General features: G+C 45.0%; 1 protein-coding gene and 1 pseudogene across 2 annotated transcripts in view; both read left to right on the plus strand.

Moving 5' to 3' along the window:
- Window positions 1-23,724, plus strand: part of CTDSPL (CTD small phosphatase like) — a 116,527-nt gene that overhangs the window by 74,844 nt on the left and 17,959 nt on the right. For both annotated transcript variants that reach the window (XM_065933000.1, XM_065933001.1), the window contains exons 2-3: window positions 14,194-14,348; window positions 19,460-19,492. In XM_065933000.1, the coding sequence (XP_065789072.1) occupies window positions 14,194-14,348; window positions 19,460-19,492 (188 nt within the window). The remainder of the gene's footprint in view (window positions 1-14,193; window positions 14,349-19,459; window positions 19,493-23,724) is intronic.
- On the plus strand, window positions 14,359-16,303 carry LOC136166327 (diphthamide biosynthesis protein 3-like; annotated as a pseudogene).

A 23,724-nucleotide genomic window follows, 5' to 3' on the forward strand; every position in this document is an offset into this window, starting at 1 on the left:
TGTAAAGTTAGGTTATTTACTTGAGACCTTTCTTCTTTTTTAATGTAGGTATTTACTACTATAAAATTCCCTCTTCATACTCCTTTTTCTACATCCCCTAAGTTTGGGTTTGTGGTGTTTTCATTTTTATTTGCCTCAAGATATTTTCTAATTCCTTTTAATTTCTTCTTTGACCTGTTGATCATTCAAGTGTATGTTGTTTTTGTTGTTTAATTTCCACATAAGTGTGAATTTTCAAGTTTTTCTTCTGCTGTTCATTTCCAGTTTAATTCCATTGTGGTAAGAAAAAACACCAGGTATGATTTTAGCCTTCTTAAATTTGTTAAGGCTTGTTTTGTGACTTAATCCATGATCTATCCTAGAGCATGTTTCATGTGCACTTGAGAATCATATATGTTGTTCTCTTGCTGGATAGGATGTTCTGAATATGTCTGCTAGGTCCATTTGAAATAAGGTGTTGTTCAAGCCCTCTGTTCCTCTGTTCCTTTGTCCTCTTTAGATCTTCTCTCCATTACTGGTGGGTTATTGAAGCCTCCTACTGTTACTGTATTGCTGTCTATTTCTCCCTTAAGTTCTGTCCATTTTTGCATGCTCTAATGTTTTTGCATGTATATTTATAATTGTTATGTCTTCCTGATGAATTGACCCTTTTACTGTTAGATAATGTTCTTTTTTGCTCTTATGAGAGTTTTTGACTTAAAGTCTACTTTGTCTGTATAAGTAAAACTACTCTCATTTATCTTGGTTACCATTTGCAATGATTATCTTTTTTTTTTTTCCTAGTCTTTCACTTTCAGCCTATGTGTGTTCTCAAATCTAAAGTGAGTCTCTTGTAGAAAGCATATAGTTGGATCTTATTTTTTTTAATCCACTCAGTCAATCTGTGTCTTTTGATTGGGGAGTTTAATCTGTTTATGTTTATAGTAATTACTGATAGGGAAGGTCTTACGTTTTGTATTGTTTTCTGTCAGTCTTGTTACATTTTTGGCCCTCTTTTTCTTTTTTCTAGCTTTCTTCTTTGTGTTTTGTTGGGGTTTTAATAGTGACATGAACTTTTTCCTTCTCATTTGTGTGTGTGTGTCTTCCATGGGTGTTTTCTTTGTTGTTGTTGTTAATCCCATAGGTTGGGACCATGGGACTTTATATAAAACATAGTTATAACTACCTATTTTTAAGCTAATAGGCAAAGCCACTTTTAATCTTAGCACAGTTTTATGACTAAGGTACAACAAATGAATTTTTTTAACTTTTTAATTCTAACCTTCCTTTAGTTACTTTAATGGAATTAACTAAAATTAGTGGATGTATATTTTATGAACCTGATGTGAGTAAATCTAGAACTTGATAGAGTGATTCTGACATTCATCTGGAAGCATAAAGGATTAGACTGTCCAAGAACTTTTTGAAAAAATAATAAATGAGGACTGGTAGTATTAAATATAAAACAATAAATCTATAGTAGCAAGGCTATATATTATTGGCACAAGCAAAGGAGTGGAGTGGGATCAGATGGAATGGGATAGGATAGAACAGAATCCCCAAATCATTGTCTAAGGATGAATTGTTCAGTAAATATTGTTAGTATATTTGACTAGTCTTTTGAGGGGAAGGTAGATTTGTATAGCCTATTGTATACCAGAATAAACTCCAAACAGCTAAAATATTTACTTTAAGCTAAAGAAGAACTAGAAGAAAATGTAAGTGAATAGTATATAATAGGCTGTGAAGGAATCAGTTGAAAAATGTTTAGATTTGATTTCCTTAAAACTTCTGCACATATGTAACTGCTATTTTATTAATTAATTTATTTTAATTGGAGGCTAATTACTTTACAGTATTGTAGAGGTTTTTGTCATACATTGACATGAATCAGCCACGGGTGTACATGTGTTCCACATCCTGAACCCCCCTCCCACCTCCCTCCCCATCCCATCCCTCAGGGTCATCCCAGTGCACCAGCCCTGAACACCCTACCTCATGCATCAAACCTGGACTGCCGATCTGTTTCACATATGATAACATACATGTTTCAGTGCTATTCTCTTATATCATCCCACCCTCTCCTGCTCCCACAGAGTCCAAAAGACTATTCTTTACATCTGTGTCTCTTTTGCTGTCTCACGTATAGGGTCATTGTGTAACTGCTATTTTACCAAAGTAAGAGACTGAAAGCAGAGAAAATTTCCAGTGTACAGATTAGTCCAAGGATTATGTCTCTCATATATGGCAAAGAAACCTTTGTAAGTCAAAATATAAAAATAATAGGCAAAAAAAATGTATAAGCAGTTTTCAAAACAAATAGAAATGACCAAAAAGTATACGGAAGATTGTAGAACTCAGATGGCAGTCCAAGAAATGCAAATTAAAGCAACAGCAGATTGCCGTTTTCCCCTTTCAGCTTGGCAAAGGCCATTTCAAATCTCGTGTTTGCACAGCCTACGTGGACACCCATGAGGGATGGGTGCACAGCAACACTGCCTTTCTAGGTGGCAGAGTGTCCATAGTTACCTAGAGGCTTGACTTTTTTTTTTCAAAGACTTTGGCCTTTGAAAAGCAATTATACTTCTAGGAATTTCTTCTACGGGGATAAGTCAGATGTGCACATAAAATTATGTACGGCATGCTCCCTGCAATATTATTTTTGATGGTTTAGTTTTTTACTTATTATAATGCATGATACACAGTATGCCATTATTATTTTAATACATAATGCAAAATCCAAAGGATACTAAAATAATTCTTCCTCCTTTCTGATGTGTTCTACGTTCCTCTCCCATGGGGCAACCAGTTACTTACATTAGTAAATCCTTCTAGAGAGACCCTTTCCATCTATGAGAAGATGCACATGCTTGGCTTTTTATTTTGTTAATTTATTTGATTTTGTATTTGAAGGTTGATGGTAGCACACTGTATGTTTCAGTGTACCTTGCTTCTCTTATTTACTGTATCCCAGAATGTGCTCCATTATCAGTAGGCTGTATAGTACGTAGGTGAAGAGCCCAGACGAGTTGGGTTTGAATAAAGCCTAATACTTACTAGCTATGTCATCTTGAGCAAGTTTCTTAACTTCTCTGAGCCTCATCTATAAAATGAATATAATAATAGTCCTTACCCCATAAGATTACTGAAAGGATTGAGTGAGTCAAGATATATATAAAGTGCATGGAACACTGCCTTGTGCATCTTACGTAAGATAAGTGTTAGCTGTTATCACTGCACATGGAACTGCAGCCTTCTCCTTGACAACTGTAACATTGCACATCTGGGATGTGTTATATTTTGTCCCACATTGATAAACAGCTAGATTGTTCCCAGCATTGCTGTTGCAAACAAACTGCAACATTTACTATGACACATTTTTGAAGGAAACAACATAACTATCCTGTTAGTTTAATTATGGCCCAGTGCACATCCATACAGTGGAATCCAATACAACGAATCAAACTAAGGTTGTAGAAGGATATCTCATGAAATGTGAAAACATTCATATATATTTTTTTAAGTAGAAATAACCATTTTAAATATTTACTCAGTTTTTTCCACTATACAAAGGAGTAGATTATAGAAATTGAGAAATGATACAAAAATATAAAGAAAAATTATAATTAACCTAGTCCTAGTATCCAGAGATTGCTGTGCTTACTTAGAGTGAAGTTGCTCAGTCATGTCCAACTCCTTGTGACCCCATGGACTGTAGCCCACCAGGCTCTTCTGTCCATGGAATTTTCCAGTCAAGAGTACTGGAGTGGGTTGCCATTTCCTTCTCTGCTGGTGAATTTCATATAATCTCTCTGATTTCAGAAAACGTGCACTATTTATTTTATAGGAAGCAGGAGTTGTGACCTTTACTAAACACAGCCGGGAGCTGTGTGTTGGCTTCTTTGGCCTTGTGTAGGTGGCATAGGTTGAAATTGCTTGGAGGAGGGAGGCTTGTTGTGGGCAAGAGCACTTCCCAGGAAAGGCGTGCTGCCCGGCTGAGCGCACTCCCAAAGAATCTCAGGAGCTGTTCCTTAATAAATCAGTCATTTTCATTGTTCTGTGTTACCTTTCACACAGTTGCTTGTTCATTACACATCCATTACGACAGGCCTGTTTTGCACCAACGTATTCCTAGGCTTAGGAACTCAGACATGAACAACATGTGTTCCAGGCAGGCACCTTCGTGGAACCTTCTGGAGCCTGCCTGTCCCAGCTTGTCCAGAAGCGAAAGACAAAGTCACAAGCAGTGGGTGGCGCAGCGTCTGAGATACCCTGCCTAACATGGACCACGTGTGCCTCCCCACACGTCTTCGTGATGGTCACTTCTGTGGCTGCACAATGTTCGCTCCAGTTGCTGTGCGCTGATTTAATTAAGCATCCCTGCTCTGCTGGGTGCTCAGGCCGCTGGTGTGAGTGCAGCACGGTCTTTGACACATCACTCACCTGCTTTTCATATGGATTGTTCCACATAACGGAGTTACCAGCAATGTGTGAGTAAATGGACCCAGGCCGTCAAAACCTTACCACCATTGGCTGTCTGTTTTTATTTTTATCATTTCTGCTCATTTATTAGCTCCACAACTGGGTCTTGTTGTTTAAACATTTCATTGATTTGATTACTGTTAAATGTCAACTTTTGCTTCCTCGAGATAAGTGTGTTATCTGTTTAAATCCTTTGCTCCGCTACTGGTTTTAGCTTTCAGTGTGAAAAACAGACTCTGTACAGTGATGGTTAAGAGTTCATGTTCTAGACCCACACAGACCCGGTGTATCTCCAACCCTGCGACAGGAGCTGCGTCACATGGGTGTAGGGGCTTGGGGAAGGACTGAGGCCAGGAAAGGCATTCCCAGCCGAGGGGCCTTCCTGGGGAGCTGTCACAGAGTTTGATGGCCTGGAGACATTCAGGGGTCAGTGGCACATCCTCTGTGCCTGGCTTCGTCTAATAGGGCTGCTGGGAGTGTTATGGGTTCATTTTGGGCTTTTCAGAGTATGGTGTTTGGAATGAAGGCAGTTGGTCCAAGGCCTCATATTTAGAGCTTCTCCCTGGAAATAAAACCCAAATCCATCAAGTGCTGGGGAGAGACAAGGAAGCGGGTGGGGAGACCAGGAGCCCTATAGCCAGCTGCTCTGGCTTTGAACCCCAGAAGGGTCCCTGCACACTCGTATGGAGTCTGAGCCTTGATTTTCTCATCGGAAAATGGGGTGATGCTATGGGCAACTGCACATCGTGAAGGCCACAGGTGAGCTGTATCAGGGGCTTACACAGACAAGGTGCTCAGCTGATGGGGGCTATTAGGAGCCAACTGTGAACGGGGAAAGCGCATCCTCCCATCTCTGGAGGATGAGATCAGGGTTTCTCCTGCCCAGTTCTCAGCCATCAGCCCTTGCCGGCCCCCCGCCTTGATTTCTCACTGCTAGAGGAACCACTGCCAGTTCCAGGCTACAGTGGGGAAAAGAGCGTCCACAGGTACATTTCTTTCAGAGGGTGGCGGGTGTAATTCCCTGGGCAAATCGATCCTTTGCACATAGAGTCGGGACTGATGGAACATCTCAAAAAGTGACTTAAGTCCTTTTTCTAGGAGCGAGAGATGTTTGAATTCTCAGCAGCCACATCTGCTTTTGAACTCTGCGCGGTCCGCGCCCTGGCCTCTCCCCACCCCCACACCTCCCATTTTATTCCAACAGAGGAAAGTTGTGTTTGTTGACGACTCTCGTTCAGGGTGGGAAAGGAATGTAATGTATGCATAGACTGCCCAGAATTTCCTGTTAGACACTCATTCCAAACCACGGCCCTGGGATGCATTCCAGAGATTGCAGCCCAGTTCTGGAAGAGAAGAAATGGTGCATTCATTTAAAAGCCGACCCTTGAGAGGAACTCCCCCTCTTTCCTTAAAAAAGCGTGTTTAGCTTTTTCCGTGGTAACATGGCTGTAAATCCAGCCGTATGGCCTCTTCAGGGTTGTAATGTGCTCTGACATCCACAGGGGTGGAGAAACAGCCCTACTTTGGGAAACTCTGGTGTCCAGTTTTGCAGCTCTGATAGCATTGGCGTCTGCATATTTTTAATGTTCTGCTGTAAATAACGCGATGACACAAATCTACTGTGCAGTACCTTTCTCGGTTCTGCTCGAGACATGAAAGAAACTGGTTCTCAGGGCAGGTTTCGGTGCTTTGACACCTTAGTCATAGACTTTATGTGTTAAGTCCGTTTTCTCCTGGATATTCTGTTACACTGGGTCTTTGGCAGTCTGGACCCCGTGCCAGCATGGAGGCTGGCTTGGCACCATGGAAACGAAAGGTGAACTTTGACCTCTGTAGCTGCCAAGGTGCATTTTCTCCTCTTGGGGAGACCCTTGAATGATTGTGGATGAATTCACAGGCAGTAGCAAACATTCCCACCCATGTGTCAGCTAACTTTCGTCTTGACCCTGAATCATTTTTGATCCTATAGAGCTGGGGGTGGGGGGGTGGTGACGCTGGATTAGCGTCTGACGATAGGTCAGCTCAGAGACAAGGATGGTTGGTGGGATGCTCACAGAGGACAGTGTGCAAAGCCCTGATCCTGTGTAGACTCCAGAGATTGCGGTTCTGCAGCCAGGGATTCAGGATGGTTCCTAAGCCTCTCTACGTCTGGAGTCGAAACCAGGTCAGAAAGCAAGAACTGTCAAAGCGCAGTGGTGGTGCGGCGTGGGCAACTACCACACTAATTAGGAAACGCTGGCTTTGGGGTCTGGGTACAGAAGGGACCCAGTCAGGTCAGGAAGTAGAAGGTGATCAGAAGAAACGTCCTTCTCGGCCTCTTAGGCCCACCAGTTGTGGGGTCAGTGGTGCCTCTGTCCGTCGGCAGAAACAGTCCTCTCATCCCAGTGACGGACCAAACCCCACCCTCAGCCTCGGTGGACTTTCCCCATGGCATTCCATGATTTTAACTACAGCACTTTATTTCTGATCATATTTCATGTAGGTCTTCCTTGAAAAGGCCTGAATTCTAGGGCTTATTTTAAGTGTCACATGTGGACCTGGTTCTTACTTGTTTACTTTCTAACATTATTATTATTATACAAAGAAACCTTCACTAGATAGGAGGTAGAGTTCTAAAGAGCTTCTTTATGTTCTAAGTTTAGAATTCACATAACCAAAAACAAAATGGGTCTGCCTACATGTTTTCTCTTAAAGCTAGGCTGTTTTTGTGAGGACTGTTGTCTGGGTGCAAGCTAACTTCTGTTCATAGTGCAACAGTGCAGTGGGCTTAGACCGAAAGTTTTTGTTGCTGTATCTTAAGGCACTGGTAGACTTTCTCTCATGCACAAACATCCTGTTTTCACTGTATCCGTGCAACAACCCTGAGAGGGTAGGTATACCCATGTTACTGGGTTAGGTAGATGAATTCACACTGACAGACAAAATGCAGGGCTGAGACTTGAACCCGAATGTCCCTCTAAAGCCCATTTTCTTTCCATGTAATTTGTATTTAAAGTTGATTTTTAAATAAGAAGTTCCACTCCAGGTGCTTTACACAGAAAGAGTCCACATCTGTGATTTTTAAATATCCTGGAAATCTTTTATATAGATGGATAGCCTACATTCGTCATAATCTAAAATTTAAACTCAGTAGTTCCAATTATGGAAGTCAAAGCCATGACATGTGTGGTACTAATCTGATCACATCACTCCCTGTGTTCATAGAATCAAATCCAGACTCGTCACCGTGGTTTACAAGGGCCTTGCTGACTTCACCCCCGTCTCATACTCTTCACCACTCAGTTTCTCAGATTTCATGCTCTTTCTCACTTCAGGGCCTTGACACACTGCTGTTTCCCTACTTCCCTGCTCTCTCCAACAATTTTATGAAGCTGTCAGCCCAGTTCTCAGCCTTCTTTCTCCTAAGAAATCACTCCTACCGTCCCTGCCCCAAATCTAGACCATGAGCCCTTCTCTAGGCCCCAGCCACGCCCTGGGCTACCCCACTGTAACAAGACTCGTTCTGTATCAGAATTGCTTATTCCTGTGTCTCTGGGCGTGCATGTCGTGAGGTTAGGACGGTGCCTGTGTGATCGATCAGTGTCTCTACATTGCCATGCCTAGGAACCCACATCTTTAGGGGATAATCCTTTCCATTCCAAATAACATAAACCCAATCCATACTGGCTTAAAAGAAAAAGAGAATCTATTCTTTCATATAGCTTAAAATGCCAGAAAAGTCTGGTGCATTGAAGCCAGGTCCTCAGATGATGTTGTCTGAGGTCTGTCCCTCTCCACAGCTCACTTACTTTCTGCCCAGTGTTGGCTCCTGTGATCAGGTAGGTGCTTCTCACTTGGTGGCTAAGATGGCCCTGGTAGCTCCAGGCTTACCTCCTGCCAGTTTCGCAAACCAGCAAAGAAAGCAACATCTCCTTCAGTAGCCGTAGCCTTGAGTCCCCGGGCTAACGTTCCTTGGCCCAGCTTGGGTCACATGCCCGCTTCTAAGCCTGTCACATAGCTCTGATTGGCTGGGCTGTGGTGACGCCCTGAGAGTTGGTTGAGCGGAGAATGGTGGAACTTTAACCAGAAGGACAGGTGATGGATCCTGCCAAGCAAAAATGTTGCATTTCTATTACACTCTCCGTCGGCAGCTGGTGCTTTGAAGATACTGGTTCTTGCTGCTGGGCCAGCACTCTGCCCAGAGGGATTGGGGAGGTATTTGGGATGATTCCTGTCTTACCCTGAGGACTGAAGACTCAAAGAAGGCAGCCATCTCTGCTCCCATGCCAGCTGCCCTATCTGTAGACACTCTCAAAGCCCCTCGTCTGCTGTGCTGGAGGGTGGAAGCGCCCCAGCCCTTGGCAGAGAAAGAGAAGGGTGTGTCTGAGTGGGAAGCAGGGTCTTCATCTCCTTGGCCGCAGTGACGTCAAGTCCAGCGGTGCAGAGGGAACCGTTTGCTCTCAGAGTGTGTCCCGGAAAACAGAGCCCCATGCCTGCCTGTCCTCAGTGTCACACACTCCCCACATGATCAGAAGGCACTGGGCCTGTGAGTGAGGCCCATGCGCAACATCTGCAGCTCTTTACAGCCTTTCTCAGGACTTCTCAGAGAAGGATTTCCTGCCCAGGGCTGCTCAGGGAAGTGGAGACGTCTTAGGATCACCCCACCTGGCCCTGCCAGGGATCTCGCAGTCCTACCTTGTGGGAGTCCATTTTCAGGGGCCAAACACCTGTGTGGAGAAGACAGCTGCTGGGAGTAACCATGAGCACATCTTCCTTAGCAGAGCTAAGAGAAGAAGCAGGGCGGACCTTCTGACAGACCTGCACGCCCAGGGCCTGAGGGAGATGGCAGAATAGAATGGCCCAGGAGGGGCGCCTGCAGGAGAGACTTGTTGGGTCTGTTGGCCTCCTCACCTTGGAGGGTGCTCCTGTTTGATGCGCAGTGAGGGGCAAGGAGCTCCCGGGTGAGAAGAGACGGGCAGACGCGGAGCCCAGCAGAGAAGAGCTGAGCCAGTGGCTGTTCCGCCACCTCCTCTTCAAAGCACTGTTCTTTTCCTAAAGGAAAGCAGATGAACAGCCCCCAACAGCGTTCATCTGGACACTTCACCCCTCCTTTTCTTCCCTGTTCTTTCCTCATCTCTGCCTCTCCAGTTGAGTAGACTCACTTCTGAGATTTTTCTAGTGTTGCTTTTCTAAATTACAGTGTAAGTGACCAAGATCTGTCATAGTGAGTTGGGCCTCCTAGTTGTCAGGTGCCAGGGAACAAACGTGTACCCACAGAATCCAGCCTGTGATCCAAGCTTTACCTGCAGAACTCCCACTCCTGTATGAAGCAAAAACTTTTAGGAGACTCATGGTAGTAATAAGAGCTAACATTTATGAAGCGCTTACCCTGTGAGAGGCATCATTCCGAGTGCTTGGTAAGAACTCATTTAACTCTCACAATAAGACTAAGTCATATAACTTGGGTCCCATACATTTGCTGGTCGAGGCAGTACCTGGGAAGCTGACTGCAGAGGCCACACTTGGGACCACCAAACCGTCTCCTCCCTTGTGGGGTTACATCTCCGTGGGCCCTGTCAGTAGTTATTATGAGACTTAGAATTGGCAGCAGTGAGACAAGCTTCACAGCTGTCATAGTGGCCCAGAGACAGAAGGTGCGGGCCTCAGCTGGGACATGACAGGGCCAGGGCATTGTTGCAGACAGGTTTAAAAGCTGCTAAGAATATCAAAACCAGTGACTTAATGAGAGGGAGAAGCATAGATGTTTATATCAGGAGGTGGGTGCCCCAGCGGAAGAGGGGACCTGCTGGGTGACGGGCTCCTAGGAGACATCCAGAGATGACATCTGTCCAGCGCGCAGGTGGATAAAGTGGCCTGGAAGTTGGGAGAGAGGAATGGGCTGAAGATGTAGCCTAGACATACACATGTTTATTGGGGAGCTCAGTGGCAGAGGAATAAATCCCTTCCACTGGAACTGGCTTCTTCCAAGAGGTGGGCTTTGAACCAGCGCCTGAAGAACAGGGATGTCCTGAGAAGTGGGGAATGAGGAGAGGAGGAGCGGGAGGTAGGGTGTGAGTGTGATGACAAGTCTGCCTTAAAGAAACCAGAAGTCAGGTGCACATGTGGGCCTGGAGAGGAGCAGGAAGATGATCAAGGGGAAAGCAACAGAAAGCTTTGGAATGATTTTTGGTGATGTTTGCCTCCTAAATCTGGTAAAACATGGATATCTTTTTGAAATGTTTGAGCCTGATGTTTGAAGTTCCTATCCCTTTATTCCTCCAAAGTATTCTTAAACTCAGTGTAACCGGGAGGTGTGTGTATCGCACTGTCTTTTTTTCACATCTTACTGTTAACAGTTCTGATACAGACCGTCTGCTGGCCCTGTGGGCCACCATGAGACCTCTCGTGTTGTCAGTAGGGACGTTCAAAGGGGCGAGTGAAGACAGGTGGTGAAAGGCCGAGTCTTGACTAAGCAAAGAGAAGGAGCAGGGCCGCCTGTGTGTCCAGGGACGGTGAGAGGCCAGGTGGGCTGCCGGATGAGAAAGCCAGTGGAAGCACCCCGCTGGGGAGACCGCGGACTTGGCGCCTTCTCTTCACACGACCCTCATCTGGTTTGGTTTGGCGGGCGTGTTCCTTCTGGTGATGTCACAGTCTGGGGGCGAGCGTGTGCCACCACAGCCAGGCCATTTACCTCCTGCAAGGCTTACAGTGCTGCCCTTGCCTGGCTTTCCCTGCAAACCTCCCAGAATGGAAAGCAGAGGAGTATGCCTAAAGGTTTTAAGTTTAGGAGTAGGATGTGGTTTCTTCTCAGTTGCTGGAAGAAAGCTTAACAAGATGAGTTTCTTTCTGCATCATTAGAGTAAAATATAATGACCATCAAGCATTTAGGAAATACAGAAGGAAGGAATATGAATACTCATATCTGACAATTTCCATTAACATTGATATATACATTTTGCCAGGCTTTTCTCTGTTGTAATCGCTTTTCATTTGTTTTGCACAATTATGATCAAGTCAGATATACAGGTATCTTGCTTTTTCGACCTAATGTTATAAACATTTTTCCATGGCAATATAGATTTTGATTTCATACATCAGCTGTGAAACCCTTTTAGCAGAGGCTTATGAGTAAATCAAGGGCCTCTGGATTGTAGCCAGTAGAGAGGCGGCCACTTGGGTGGAAGGCAGCAGGGTCAGGAGACCCACCCAACCCTACCTTGACCTTTTCAAGGAAGTGAGGGTCGCGGGCGGAGTGAGGCTCATACTGGTCCTTGGGAAATCCATCCATTTCCCCTGCTAGCCTGCTTTTGAGAGTACCAGCCCAGCCCAAGAGTGATTAGAAGATTCAAAACCCCCCAGCTTCCAGGTGGTTCCTGCAGGCCCTGACGTTGACCTTATTTAGCAGGAAGATGCCCAGACCCTCCCACAGTCCTGGACGTGAGACCATTTGAGCTGCTTCACCTCTTCCTTAATCCGACCAGGGAGCAGAGTGAGCTGCCATTTCCCCATCCGGGCAATGGTTTGCCAAGTGACCCAAGCAAATAGTAACCCCGCAGCCCTGTTTGTGGCTGCCAAACAGGCAAGTAATCATGTGGTGGAAATTATAAGTAGCTCATGATCTCCAGAGTCAGGCATTTTTTAAATATATAGGTTAGCTTTGTTAGTTTGTTAGTTATAGGGAAGATTTATATGATCCGTTGATGAAAACAGGATCCAGGAAAGTGGATTTTGCAGAGCTATTTACTACCCGGCCTGGGTGTTAACAGCTCATTGTCTCCAAGACATGAACAAACAGCTTGTTTACTTGCAGAGAAATGTACTGTCAACCAGAGAAGAGACAGTTTTTTCTCCCTCTGACTAAGTTATTTGAGTGAGCCATAAAAACTAAATCACCCATAGTAACAACAGAACAGCTTAAGCAATCATTTATATTAAATATGAGTTTGTGGCCATGCTTTTCTCCCCACTTGGCATGTTCCCTCCGTCTTAATCTGACCCGAGCTGTTTCAGGATTGTCTTCGGCGTGGCGCATGGGGAAAGCACGTGCTCTGGAAACAGGCCCACTTGTGCCTGAGTCCTGGCACAAGCCCTTCCTAGCTGCATTTTCTCGGCAATGAGAAAGGTAGAGGCAATCACCTATTTACTTGGGTATCTGGGAGGACTGTTTGAGATGAGAATTGTGAAGTACTCAACCCAGAGGGCCAGCCCTGGGAAACAGCGGTCCCTGTCGCTGCCACCACTGCTATGTGGGAGGTCTCTGTGCGTGGTGGGCCTCGTGGCCTGGTCTGGCCAGGTGTGTCGAGCCTGAAATGAAAAAGTGGATGCTCTTTGACATACACCTAAGGGTTCATAAGAAAAAAAAATAGCCAGCTTTTCCGAAGATTCATGGTTCTCAAGTTCACCTTGAGTGAATGAAAATCTCTTTTTCTTTCCCCCGGCCACACCTCGTGGCTTGCAGAATCTTAGTTCCCCGATCAGGGATTGAACTAAGCGCCCGCAGTGAAAGCTCCAAGTCCTGACCCCTGGGCCACCAGGGAATTCCCACTGAGGATCTTAAGTTCATACTTCCTAGGCCATTTGCCTAACCCCTGGCTAGAAACCATCCAGGCCTGTCGAGCTGCTGGCAGAACAGCCTTTCTGTCCTTTTTTCAGAATTTCCACCTGAATGCATTTGGTTTTACTGCTGGCAGAAGGGTGCCTGTAGACTTCCAGCGAAGATTCTGTGATCTCTTGAGAGGGTGGGTACTACACAAATCCCTCGGGTGTACAAAGGGGAATCATGCCAGAATCCCTTGGTGGGAGAGGTGGACACCCAGTTATAACAGCACGCGGACTGAACAGTTTCCTGCCGTGGTGATTCTCCCGTCAACCCCAGGCGTGCTCCCTGTGCCGGCAGCCTGTGCTCAGCGCTGCTGACCCACCCAGACGTGGTATGTGGTGGGACTGCATTCCCAGGCACAACGCTCCTGCACCTCCACGTTGTCAGCCTCCTCCCCGGAGGAGTGTTTCTCATCAGCACTAATTTTTCCTTTTATTTCTGACTTGTGGCAGCTTGCCTTGTGAGCCCTAGATAACAGAAAGGACCCATCCCTCCCTCTGGAGCCTCAGTCCAGTGCAGGCCAGGCACTGAGTTGGCGGCACCGTGTTGCCCTGGGTCTCATGAAGATGGGCTCTGTCCGGGCCAACCCTCGTGTTCCGTCCCGTCTCTCCTGCAGTGTCTGTTTTAAGCGTGACGGAAGCATCCACCCCTAGGCGCTCTGGGTCCAGGCTCTTATCAACTTCTTGACAAGTGGCAGAGTTTAAGAAGAAACTGCTTCATGCCCTCACACGCCTTATTTCTTTACCCATGAAGCCAGTCTTCCTGTGGTGAGCAGGGAGCATCCAGGAACCCCGTTTGCCAGTGAGTCTTTCTTCACACTTCACAGACAACTGCTTCTCAGCGACGGTCAGGTCTGATTTGTGCCTGCAAGGATCTGTGTTTTCGAAGTAGAGCTTGTGCGGGGTTGAAGGACTTTATCTGCTGGGCTCAGGATTGCAGATGGCACCTGACCCCAGGGATGGGTCGGCTCATGAGCACACAGCCCCCTCTGGGCCAAGGTCAGGGGAATTCTGTCCAGCCAGCAGGACTGGACTTCATCAGCCACCCGGCCCCTCTCAGAGGGGCGTCCTGGTATCTTTCGTCTCCCGGTCATGAGTTGGTCTCGGGCACCACAGATCACAGTTGACCACATTGTTCCCTGTTTCTCTCCCCAGCCTCCCAGTGCAACGTTAGCCTGAAGAAGCAAAGGAGCCGTGGCATCCTCAGCTCCTTCTTCTGCTGCTTCCGAGACTACAATGTGGAGGCCCCGCCAGGCAGCGGCCCCGGCGTGCTTCCGCCACTGGTGGAGGAGAACGGCGGACTCCAGAAGGTTAGTACGAATGCTCCACTGCCTCCTCGGGGTCTCTGTCCCATCCCTGACGAACATCCGTAGGAAGACTCTCTGTCTTCTTAAAGATTTGAAATTGCCAAAAAAGTTCATCATTTTGTTATAGGTTATGTCAGTCATTCCCATTTCACAATGAAACAACATATTTGATGCGATTTAGAAGAGTCACTTCACATTTTTATCACATTCTGTTGTAGGAGGTTGAACGTATGAAATAGAGACTTAAAGAACCAGGAACAGACAAAGAAATGGAAAGTCCAGAGGAGAAACAGAAACTTGGAAAAAAGCAGATAATAAATATAAGTGGATTTAACTACCTTGTTTAGTCATAAACATTTGTTATATATTCTTTTATACATATCAAATAAAAAATTTTATGTCAGATCATCACAATAGGTAAAAACAAGTTCTACCCACATGCTGTCTAACAGACATCATATTCAAAACCAAATGATTCAGAACAGTTTAAAGTAAGAGAATGAGCAAAAAAAAAATTGCAGAAGTATATAAGCCAAAAGGAAGCAGGGATAACAATAGTAATCTCTTGTCACATTAGGGAAAAAACGAATATGTAAATCACACTGGCTCTTAAAATTTTCACTCAGAGGTAACAAGACTCATTTCAGCTTACTTTTTATTGGCCAAAGCAATTCCCATGATTATACTTCAAAGAGCATGAAAGTATAATCCTACCATGTGCCCAGAAAGAGAGCTGGAATTATTTGGTAAACAGTGCTAATGACTTACAGCAGGTGGCTAATAGTTTCTGACCCAGCATCCAGTAATACCAAAAAAAGGTAGAAAATGAAGAGACGGGCAAAGTGTACAAAGCAAATCAAATAAATAGAAAGCAAAAGTGGCAATGTTAAAATCAGACAAACAGAATTCAAGGCCAAAAGCGTTGAACAAGAGAAAGAGGGACATTTTATGTTACAACATCTAATACATGACGTATATAGTAGCCATAAACCTTTACATACCAATCAACAACCAGATACATAGTAGAATATCATTTGAGCATGATAAAAAGTTGACTTATAAAAATAAACAGCCAATAACATAGGAAAATCATTGGCAGTTCTAGCTAATATATGTAATAAGAAAATGAAACGATTGATATAAATATGGAAAAGATAGGAAGCCAATTTTATTTGCAGATGGCGCGATTATTTGCTTTAAAAACCTAAAATACTACCAAAAAATGAGAATTCACTAAAAGCTTTTGATATGGTGGCTCTTATTTATTGAGAAATGTGCTGTGTCTCTGAATAGGAAGACTTAAAACTGACATAGAAGAAAAACTATCTAAGAATAGCTGAGAAATTTTTGGAACAATATAATGAAAGATAACTTGCCTTAAGAGATATTAAACCTTACCTTTGTTAATGTGGAAAAATATATCAGTAGAATTTGTATAATGAAATTTGCCTGTAAACCCTGTCACAGCCCTGTATTCTGATATCTTCCCTCAGTGTTCTTTCCTTAAACTATCAACTTTTACAGTTTGAAAATCATCGCTGTAGAGAGTCCCTGTTAATGAAGGGGACATAGTTTGTACCCTAGACCTGTAGAGGATTAAAAAAAAAAAAGTGAGAAGAATTAGCCCAGCTGGGCCAGCACCCTTGAAGTCAGACCTGCCCCGGCCTGGGTCAGGTTGCGGAAGTGACAGACCTCTGCTGGCCCAGTGACAGTGGCCGTGTTTCATGACAAGGTGGAGATTGAGACTTCCAATTTGACAAGGACTCGGGGACATGTTTCTACGCCTGCCCGTGTGGGGTATTCTCTGCATCATCAAGAAAGGTTTAAAGAACGGGGAAGACGTGGCAACGTGCCCTAGCTGCTCTCTCCTTGTGAAAGTGATTTATGACAAAGATCAGTTCATGTGTGGAGAGACAGTCCCAGCCCCTTCTACCGACAAAGAACTAGTTAAATGCTGATGCTGAAGAAGACATGTTAGATTCCAAAGCCTGCTTTGGGAAATGAGCCAAGCTGGAAAAATCAAATGCAAAGTCAATAGCTTCTTCATGGGTACAGTCATTTTGTAGTTTGCTGTGGATGCTTCCCATTAGATGCCAGGTTCATCTCCAGTTGAAGAAGCAAGTCCACTGCATGACATACATGGATTTTGTGCTTAGAAGTTTGAATTGGAATTGTTCTTAATTTTCCATCCAAACTTAAGATAATTTCAAATCAGTGCTTTCTTTCCCTCAGTTTTGTTATTTTTATATCTTAATGCCTAATTACTTCATTATCTGACAACATCATCATCTACCTCAAAGTCATTAGGATTATTTAGTTTAGAAAGAGATTTTATTTTTTAGTTGGTTATAAAGATTATGAAAATCAGCCCTTTCTTTGTAATTAAAAAAGAGAGAGAGAGAGAGGAGTCACTGCTGTCATAGTAGAAGTTGTTTTTAATGAATACCTGCATAGATGAATGGCTTAAGAAGGTGTTCTTGAAGAACCTTCATCCTGGAAGGTTTCCTGGAACCCTTAGCTATATCTACCAGGGAATAAAGGTCTTTAAAGTCACCTCCTGCAGCAGAGCTGGACTTACCTGGACCTAGTGTTCGTTCATGGAAATGTCCTTCAGTTAACACTTGTCAGAGTGGCTTTTTAAAGCATTAACCACGAGTAGTGCATCATTTGCATAGTCCATGACCCTGCAGTCTGGGAGACCAGACCCTGTAGAAAGAGCCCATGTCAAAGTGGGGCAACTCTGCCCTTTGCACTTGTCTATCAGGGCACTGGAACGTAAAACCCAGGGTCAGTAGATGTGGAAGCCAGTCGCAGGCCTGTCTCTACCACTGCCTCCCAGGCTCTCTCTGCCTCTTTGAGCTCAGCCTGCTGGAGAAGGAGAGAAGGATGTGGCTAGAACAATTCCATGCATCGTGTGTATTTACTATGTCCTAGAGGAAAGCTTCTGAGCAGTGGCCTGGTGTGACAGCCATTGCGACCGTCCCAATTACAGCCTGAACGGAAGACCAGTTGCCCCAAAATGAAAGTATGAAAGTGTCTGCAGCCCCTGGCCAGAGGCGAGGAGGACTTGGCACTCTGAAGACTCCAATGGCAGAGACCATGGGAGGACTGCTGAGGGTGAGGCCAGAGTGAATGCCATTGCTAGATGCTTACTCATCCATGCATGCCCATGTTCACACATACACACGTAAACCTCTAGGGCCATTTTCAAGCCCAGATACCTGTCTGAGGTAGCAGCTTTGGTTGTGGTCTGTTTCATCAAGCCCTTCCTAAGGAACCATTTAGTGGTGTTACCTCTCACCTCACTGACGCGTTCACTTAGTCTAAAGATGCACTTGTGTCTGGGGGCCGTTTGCCATCTCCCCACAAGCACTTTGGTTCTCCACTGGAGACGACTGTTTCCCCTAGCGAACATTTGACAGTGTCTGGTGACATCGTGGGGCTTCCCTGGTGGGTCAGCGGTAAAGAATCCACCTGCCAGTTCAGGAGATAGCAGGTTCGATCCCTGAGTCAGGAAGCTCTCCAAGAGGAGGAAATGGCAACCCACTCCAGTATTCTTGCCTGGAGAATCCCCATGGACACAGGAGCCTGGTGGGTGACCATCCCTGTGATCACAAAGCGTCGAACGCAACTTCAAGACTGAGCACACACACACACGTACGCTCAGAGACATTTCTGTTGACGCTCCAGGGTTTCTACTGGCTTCTGGTGCCTGGAGGCCAGGGATACTGCTGAGCACCCTACGGACCACAGAACAGCCCCGCAGCAGAGTCCTCAGGCCCCGAATGCCAGTAGTGCAGGCTTGAGAGGGTCCTCAGTGACCCAGTGGGCTTGTGAGCCTCTGGTTAAAATCTGTCCCACCAATCTCCAGATGTTAGGAACAATAGTATTGAAAAGCTTCTGAAATGCACTTCTCTGCATAAGTTCTTGAAAACTGAGATTTGATTTGTTTGCGCTGTTATGTTGGAGAATAGCACACCTCTGCCTTTAATGATGACAGTCAGTTGAGAATCCTTAAGACAAGCCTCCAGTGTCCTGAGGAAGGAAAGAGCCATCAAGAGTATGTCAGGAGGAAACGAGAGCTACTGTCACACTGCAGAGGTGATGACGAGGGGCTGGAGATAATCCAGAAGTTGCTAAATGGTTCTTAGAGCAGAGATCAGAAAGGTACCAGCCACCTGCCACTGTGTCAGTCAGGTTTGACTTCTTCTCATGAGACCCCTGTCCCCAGTGACCCCTCTGAATAAAGAAGGATACACTTTCACAAATCCTTCCATGTGGAAGATCGTGAACCATGCACCTCCTTATCAGGGACCATGAGGCTGTGACTCACTGCCTCCCATCCCATCAGCTGAAAAAGAAGAAACACAGAAACTGGAAATTCTCAGTGGAGATAAATTTGCTTTTGTATTAGCTTTTCTCAATGATGCTAACATGAAGTGTTTCCATGGACCAGGTTTGGAGTGACTGGCATTCTGGGGATAAGGAATTGTTGAGGCCCTTTCTTGGGGCCTGAATTTTCTGAACACTCCCCACCAATACAGGTTCTGTTCCCATTCATGGGAAAGCTCTCCCTTGCCTGTGTCCTTGGAGGGTATTCCTTGCACCTTGCCTGTCCCGTCTGCCCAATCCTCCCCTAGAGGAGGGTCAGAAGTGGCCAGGGGGGGTCCTCAGAATCTGGTTAAACTGTCTCCATTTCCCTGTGTATCATATTGACTTGAGGCTTTAGTCTTTGGAGAAAAACTTACTTACAAGAAGAAACAAGCCAGCTGTGAGATTCATGGATCAAAGTAAAATATGGGTTTTGCTTTTTCCTTTTCAATTAAGGATTAAATTCCTGGGAGTAAAGGAGGCGCTATTTAAATAAACATGATGACTTATGAGCCTCAGGAACCTGGCCTGGTTTGTCAGGGGAAGGAGTGGCTGGGAGGCAGAGTGGAGCCCAGTAACTGAGGACTGTTCTTGGGTTCCTCCTGCTCATTAAATCCCACCAAGGTACAGAGAACAGGCGGTCATATGGCTGCAGTCCTCAAGAGTGCTTTGAAGTTTCTTTTGAGAATATGATCTATTTCTCTTTAAACCTGACAATGATTTTGTTTTTTCTTTCTCCTTAGGGTGACCAGAGGCAGATCATTCCCATACCAAGTGTATGTATATTTATCCAATTTTAACACTCATAGAATCTTGTAGCTTTGGGCCTACTAATATAAAATACTTTTTTAAATATTTGGCTTATATTGAGCTTTTTAATCGTGGTATAAAGAGCTCTGTTGTGTTTGGGGGCTGGGGGAAAGTGAAGCTACATTTTAAACTGTGAGCAGGGAGTTCTGAGAACTTTCTCAAGAACAGCAAAGCAACCAGCATCTATTAACCAAACTCTGACCTTTCTCTCTGAGAAGGACCTCCTGAATAAGTTCAAGGCAGCACTTCCTCCTCCCCCCTCCCCATAGACTGGGAGACCATACTTTTGTCCCAAAGAGGGTTTTTGCAACAGGTTCTGTCTCAGTGGTACCAGGTTCACACACGCCCCCTCCTAGAGGGGAGCAGGCCATTTCTGATTGTTCAAGTGTCAGTAGCTTGGCCATGGCTCCATCAGAAAAATCAGCCCAATCGTATTCAGAGACCTTGCAGGACCACCCCCGACCCATTCCCTGATCCCGCCCTGACTCTCCCAGGCTGGCTGCAGCTCTGCCGCAGCTGGGCATGCCCTTGAGCCGCCAGCTTCTGTCCTGGAGTTCAGGAGACAGGCCAGAGTCTGATCCCAGTACAGGCCGATCCTCAGACAGTTGCTGTTCCCACCTCTCGTCCTCTTCCTTCTGCTCTGACAGCCGAGCCAGGTAGCCTGAGGCCTGTCAGCAGGAAGCATTGATCTTCGGTCAGTGATCAACTCCCAAAAGAAACCTGCAATTGAGATGCCAGTATCAAACAAGATCTTTCAAACAGTCTATGTCCTTAGAGAAGGACTTAGGTGTTTTTTTTTTTTCCCAGATATCCTGAAATTGGTATTCTAATCCATAAATATTCTCTGATTTAGATTGTCTGATTGAAGTCTACTCATCTGTCTTTCCTTGGGCTTTTTAACATATTTTCTGGGAGCATCCAAGAGACACCGATCTTACATTGAAAGGAAGGATGCATTTCATTAGTACAAATTGACTCCAAACAAATTTGGTAGTGGATATCACTTATGAAATTTTTCCCCTGAACTTTAACTCTGCATTGATTTGCAAGTTGCGTGAGTTTGTGGAGTGATTGTGACTTTGCCAGCGTGCCTAGGGTTTAGGTTTTGTTGAGGACTGACTTGGATCAAAAAGATGGATCAATCAGCACAACTTCTAATCCAGTGTTTGAGTAGGGTACCCAATGGGATTGCTACCAGTGGTCTCTTTGTAATCTTTATAACAGAGTAGTTTTGTGTATTTTTCCTGCAAGCATGTCTACATTCAACAGGTGACAACAGGTGGCATCTCTCCCCCTACCTCTAGTACTCTGATAGCTCTGGTTGTTTTCCAGAGTTAATTCACGGCTATCTATAAAGTTAAGTGCTGAATCAAAATATTTGTCAGGGCAAACACTCTATTGAGACAAATGACCCTTTCTCCACAAATCTCTTTCTAGAATCCCAGAATGAAATAGCCAAGAGAGAAAAAGACGTCTTTTGTAATTTAGCTCAGTGTTAGGTCAGTAAACTGCACACTGTTCCCTGCATGTGAGACACTGGGTCAGGCTTTAGGACTCTGAAATACCTTGCAGGAAAACAAAGTAACTCACATCTTTGAATGATCACCTCCAGAAAAGCAGGCCCACTGATGGACACCACGTGTGCTCCACTGGCTGTTTTAGCAGGCAGGACCGAACTCAAGCCCATCTGGAGGCCAGCTTTGCCAAAGGATTCACGCCTTGGGGTCCCCTGCGAAATCTGCGCCTACCTGTCAAGGTTGCAGGTCACATAAACAGTAACACTGTCCTGTGGTCCAGAAAGGGCAGTGGTTAGTACTGAGAGCCCCCGAGAGCTCGGAGCACTGCTCTGCAGGATCAGAAGTCCAGGTTTATACTGAGCCTCCAAACTAAGTCCTCATACTCTGTGAAAGCTTTGTCTAGGCCGTGAAGACAAAGGTGCCCAGAGGAGATCCAGCTGCAGGCCCATCACTGCTGCTCACCTCACAAGTCCTCCTTTTGTTATTCACATGCTGTAGTTTATATGTGCAGGTTGGGTCTTTGGATTTTGTTTTTGTTTTTTTTTACTAAGCTCATTTTCTCATCATTCAATTTTTCATTCATACTTCTTAATTTTTACTTGTTTTTGACTGTGCTGAGTCTTGCTGTGCAGACCTTTCTCCAGTTGCAGCAGGCAGTGCTGCTGTGTTCAGCGTGCAGGCTTCTCACTGCTGTGGCTTCTCTCGTTTCAGAGCATGGGCGCTGGGACACAGGCTCTGTAGTCGTGGTAGACAGGCTTAGTTGCTCCACGGAGTGTGGGGTCATCCCAGATCAGGGATCAAACCCGTGTCTCCTGCGTTGGCAAGCAGATTCTTTACCACTGAGCCCCCGGGGAAGCCCTCATTCATATTTTTTCATTATTCAAAATCATGGTTTAAAAAAATACTGAAAGATTAAAATAGAAAAGAAAATCCCCCAACTTGATCTCACTCCTTAGAATGCCCTTCTAGTATTTGTTGTATATCCTTCCAAAAACTTTCTAAATCAACACAGGCATCTTTAAACAGGTGAGAGTATTACAAATTGTTTTTCACTTTTAACAGGATACCTTGAATGTCTTTCCAGATATTAGTCCGTAGCAAGCTGCCTCATTGTTTTATATGTGGTTGATGGCATTTACTTGGCTCCCACTTCTGTGCTCTTAAAAATAAATATTCTTGTGTTTCTACACCTGAGTGATAGTATCTAGGTGATCAGTTTCTAGTTGTGGAAATGCTAGGTCAGAGGGTATACTATATATTTTTGGTAGATTAAAGGCAAATTATCCTCTAAAAACCTAATTTAAATTCCCACCAGGAGTCCATTCCTTTATCAAAAATGGTGGTTAGGAAATACTTTAATCTTTGCTGATCTAAAAGTAAAGAATGGTATTGATTTATTGCTTTAATTGGTAGTTCTTCCTGAATGAGTATGAACATCTTTTCACAAGTTTATTGCACACATGTATTTCTTCTTCCCTATTCATTTATACTACTATCTTTTCAAATTTCAAGGAAATTAGCACTCTTCCCTAAATTTATGATATATCTTTCGGCCTTGTCCACAATCATTTTGACCACAAAGAAGTTTAATTTTGTATGGGGAAATGTGTTCCTCTTATCTTTGATGGCTTCTGAACTTTACATCATGCTGAGAAAGATCTCCCCACTCTATGACTGTGACCCACATCTTCTGCTAGTATTTTAACAATTTCATCATCACACTTAAATCTTTGATCCATCTGGATTATGTTGATGTAAGGTGTGAAGTCGAAATTCACCCTAGTTTGCTCTTCCAGGTAGCCCAAATCCAGCTTTAGTTGCTTTTCCAGGTGGTAAGTCAATTGTCCCAGCATCATGTACTGAGTAACCCATCTTTTGTACACCTATTGGAAGTGACATCTCTATCTGGACTTGGTTTTAAATGTGCCACTTAGTAACATTTGTCTCCCAATTGGGAGCCGGGGTTTGAGGACCTCTGCACATCTAATTAGAAGCCTCGTGGTCTGTCTGGTAAAAGTCAGGTATCAAAGGGTAAGGAAAAAGGCAGAGGAACAGTTTGGGAAATAGTAAAGTTTGGTGGTGAGGCTGAACATGAGCACCCAACACTTTGGCCCCAGTGTAGACCTGACCCCATAGTTCCCACACTCTTGCTGAAACCACAGGCCAGCCTGGTGCTCCTAGCACCAGTGAGACAGTACAGCTGAGCCATAAAAGTGTTGAAAGAGGAGAGGAGAAAGTTGTTTTCTAACAGTTCTGTTTCTGTGCTGCTGGCTTTATAAGCCTTTAATAAACAGCAAGCCTTATGAAAAGCATATAAGCAGAGCAACCCCCTCATTAGAGGTGGTGTCGAGTCCCCTTTGCCGACAGCCCTGAGACTCTGTGCTTAGCTCGGAGGCATGGGGATGGTGGGGGACAGTGTGCAGACTCAGAGCCTGAAAACTCAGGTGCACAGGCCACCATCCAGTGTCCCAAGAAGAGGCACTGCATTTGTAAGATTTGTGAGAGTGTGGTATGGGGTGAGTACCTTAGATCAACTATTCCTGGCTGCCAGTTCATGACCAAAGACGGGACTCTCACTTCCACTCCCAGGAAGATCACTGGTGTGAGTGCCCTCCCCAGACCTACCCCCTCCCTCACCCCCCATGATTTCTTGCCCCCATTCCCACCCCAGCCATGCCCAC

Source organism: Muntiacus reevesi, chromosome 4 (assembly GCF_963930625.1).
Source record: "Muntiacus reevesi chromosome 4, mMunRee1.1, whole genome shotgun sequence".
Taxonomy (NCBI): domain Eukaryota; kingdom Metazoa; phylum Chordata; class Mammalia; order Artiodactyla; family Cervidae; genus Muntiacus; species Muntiacus reevesi.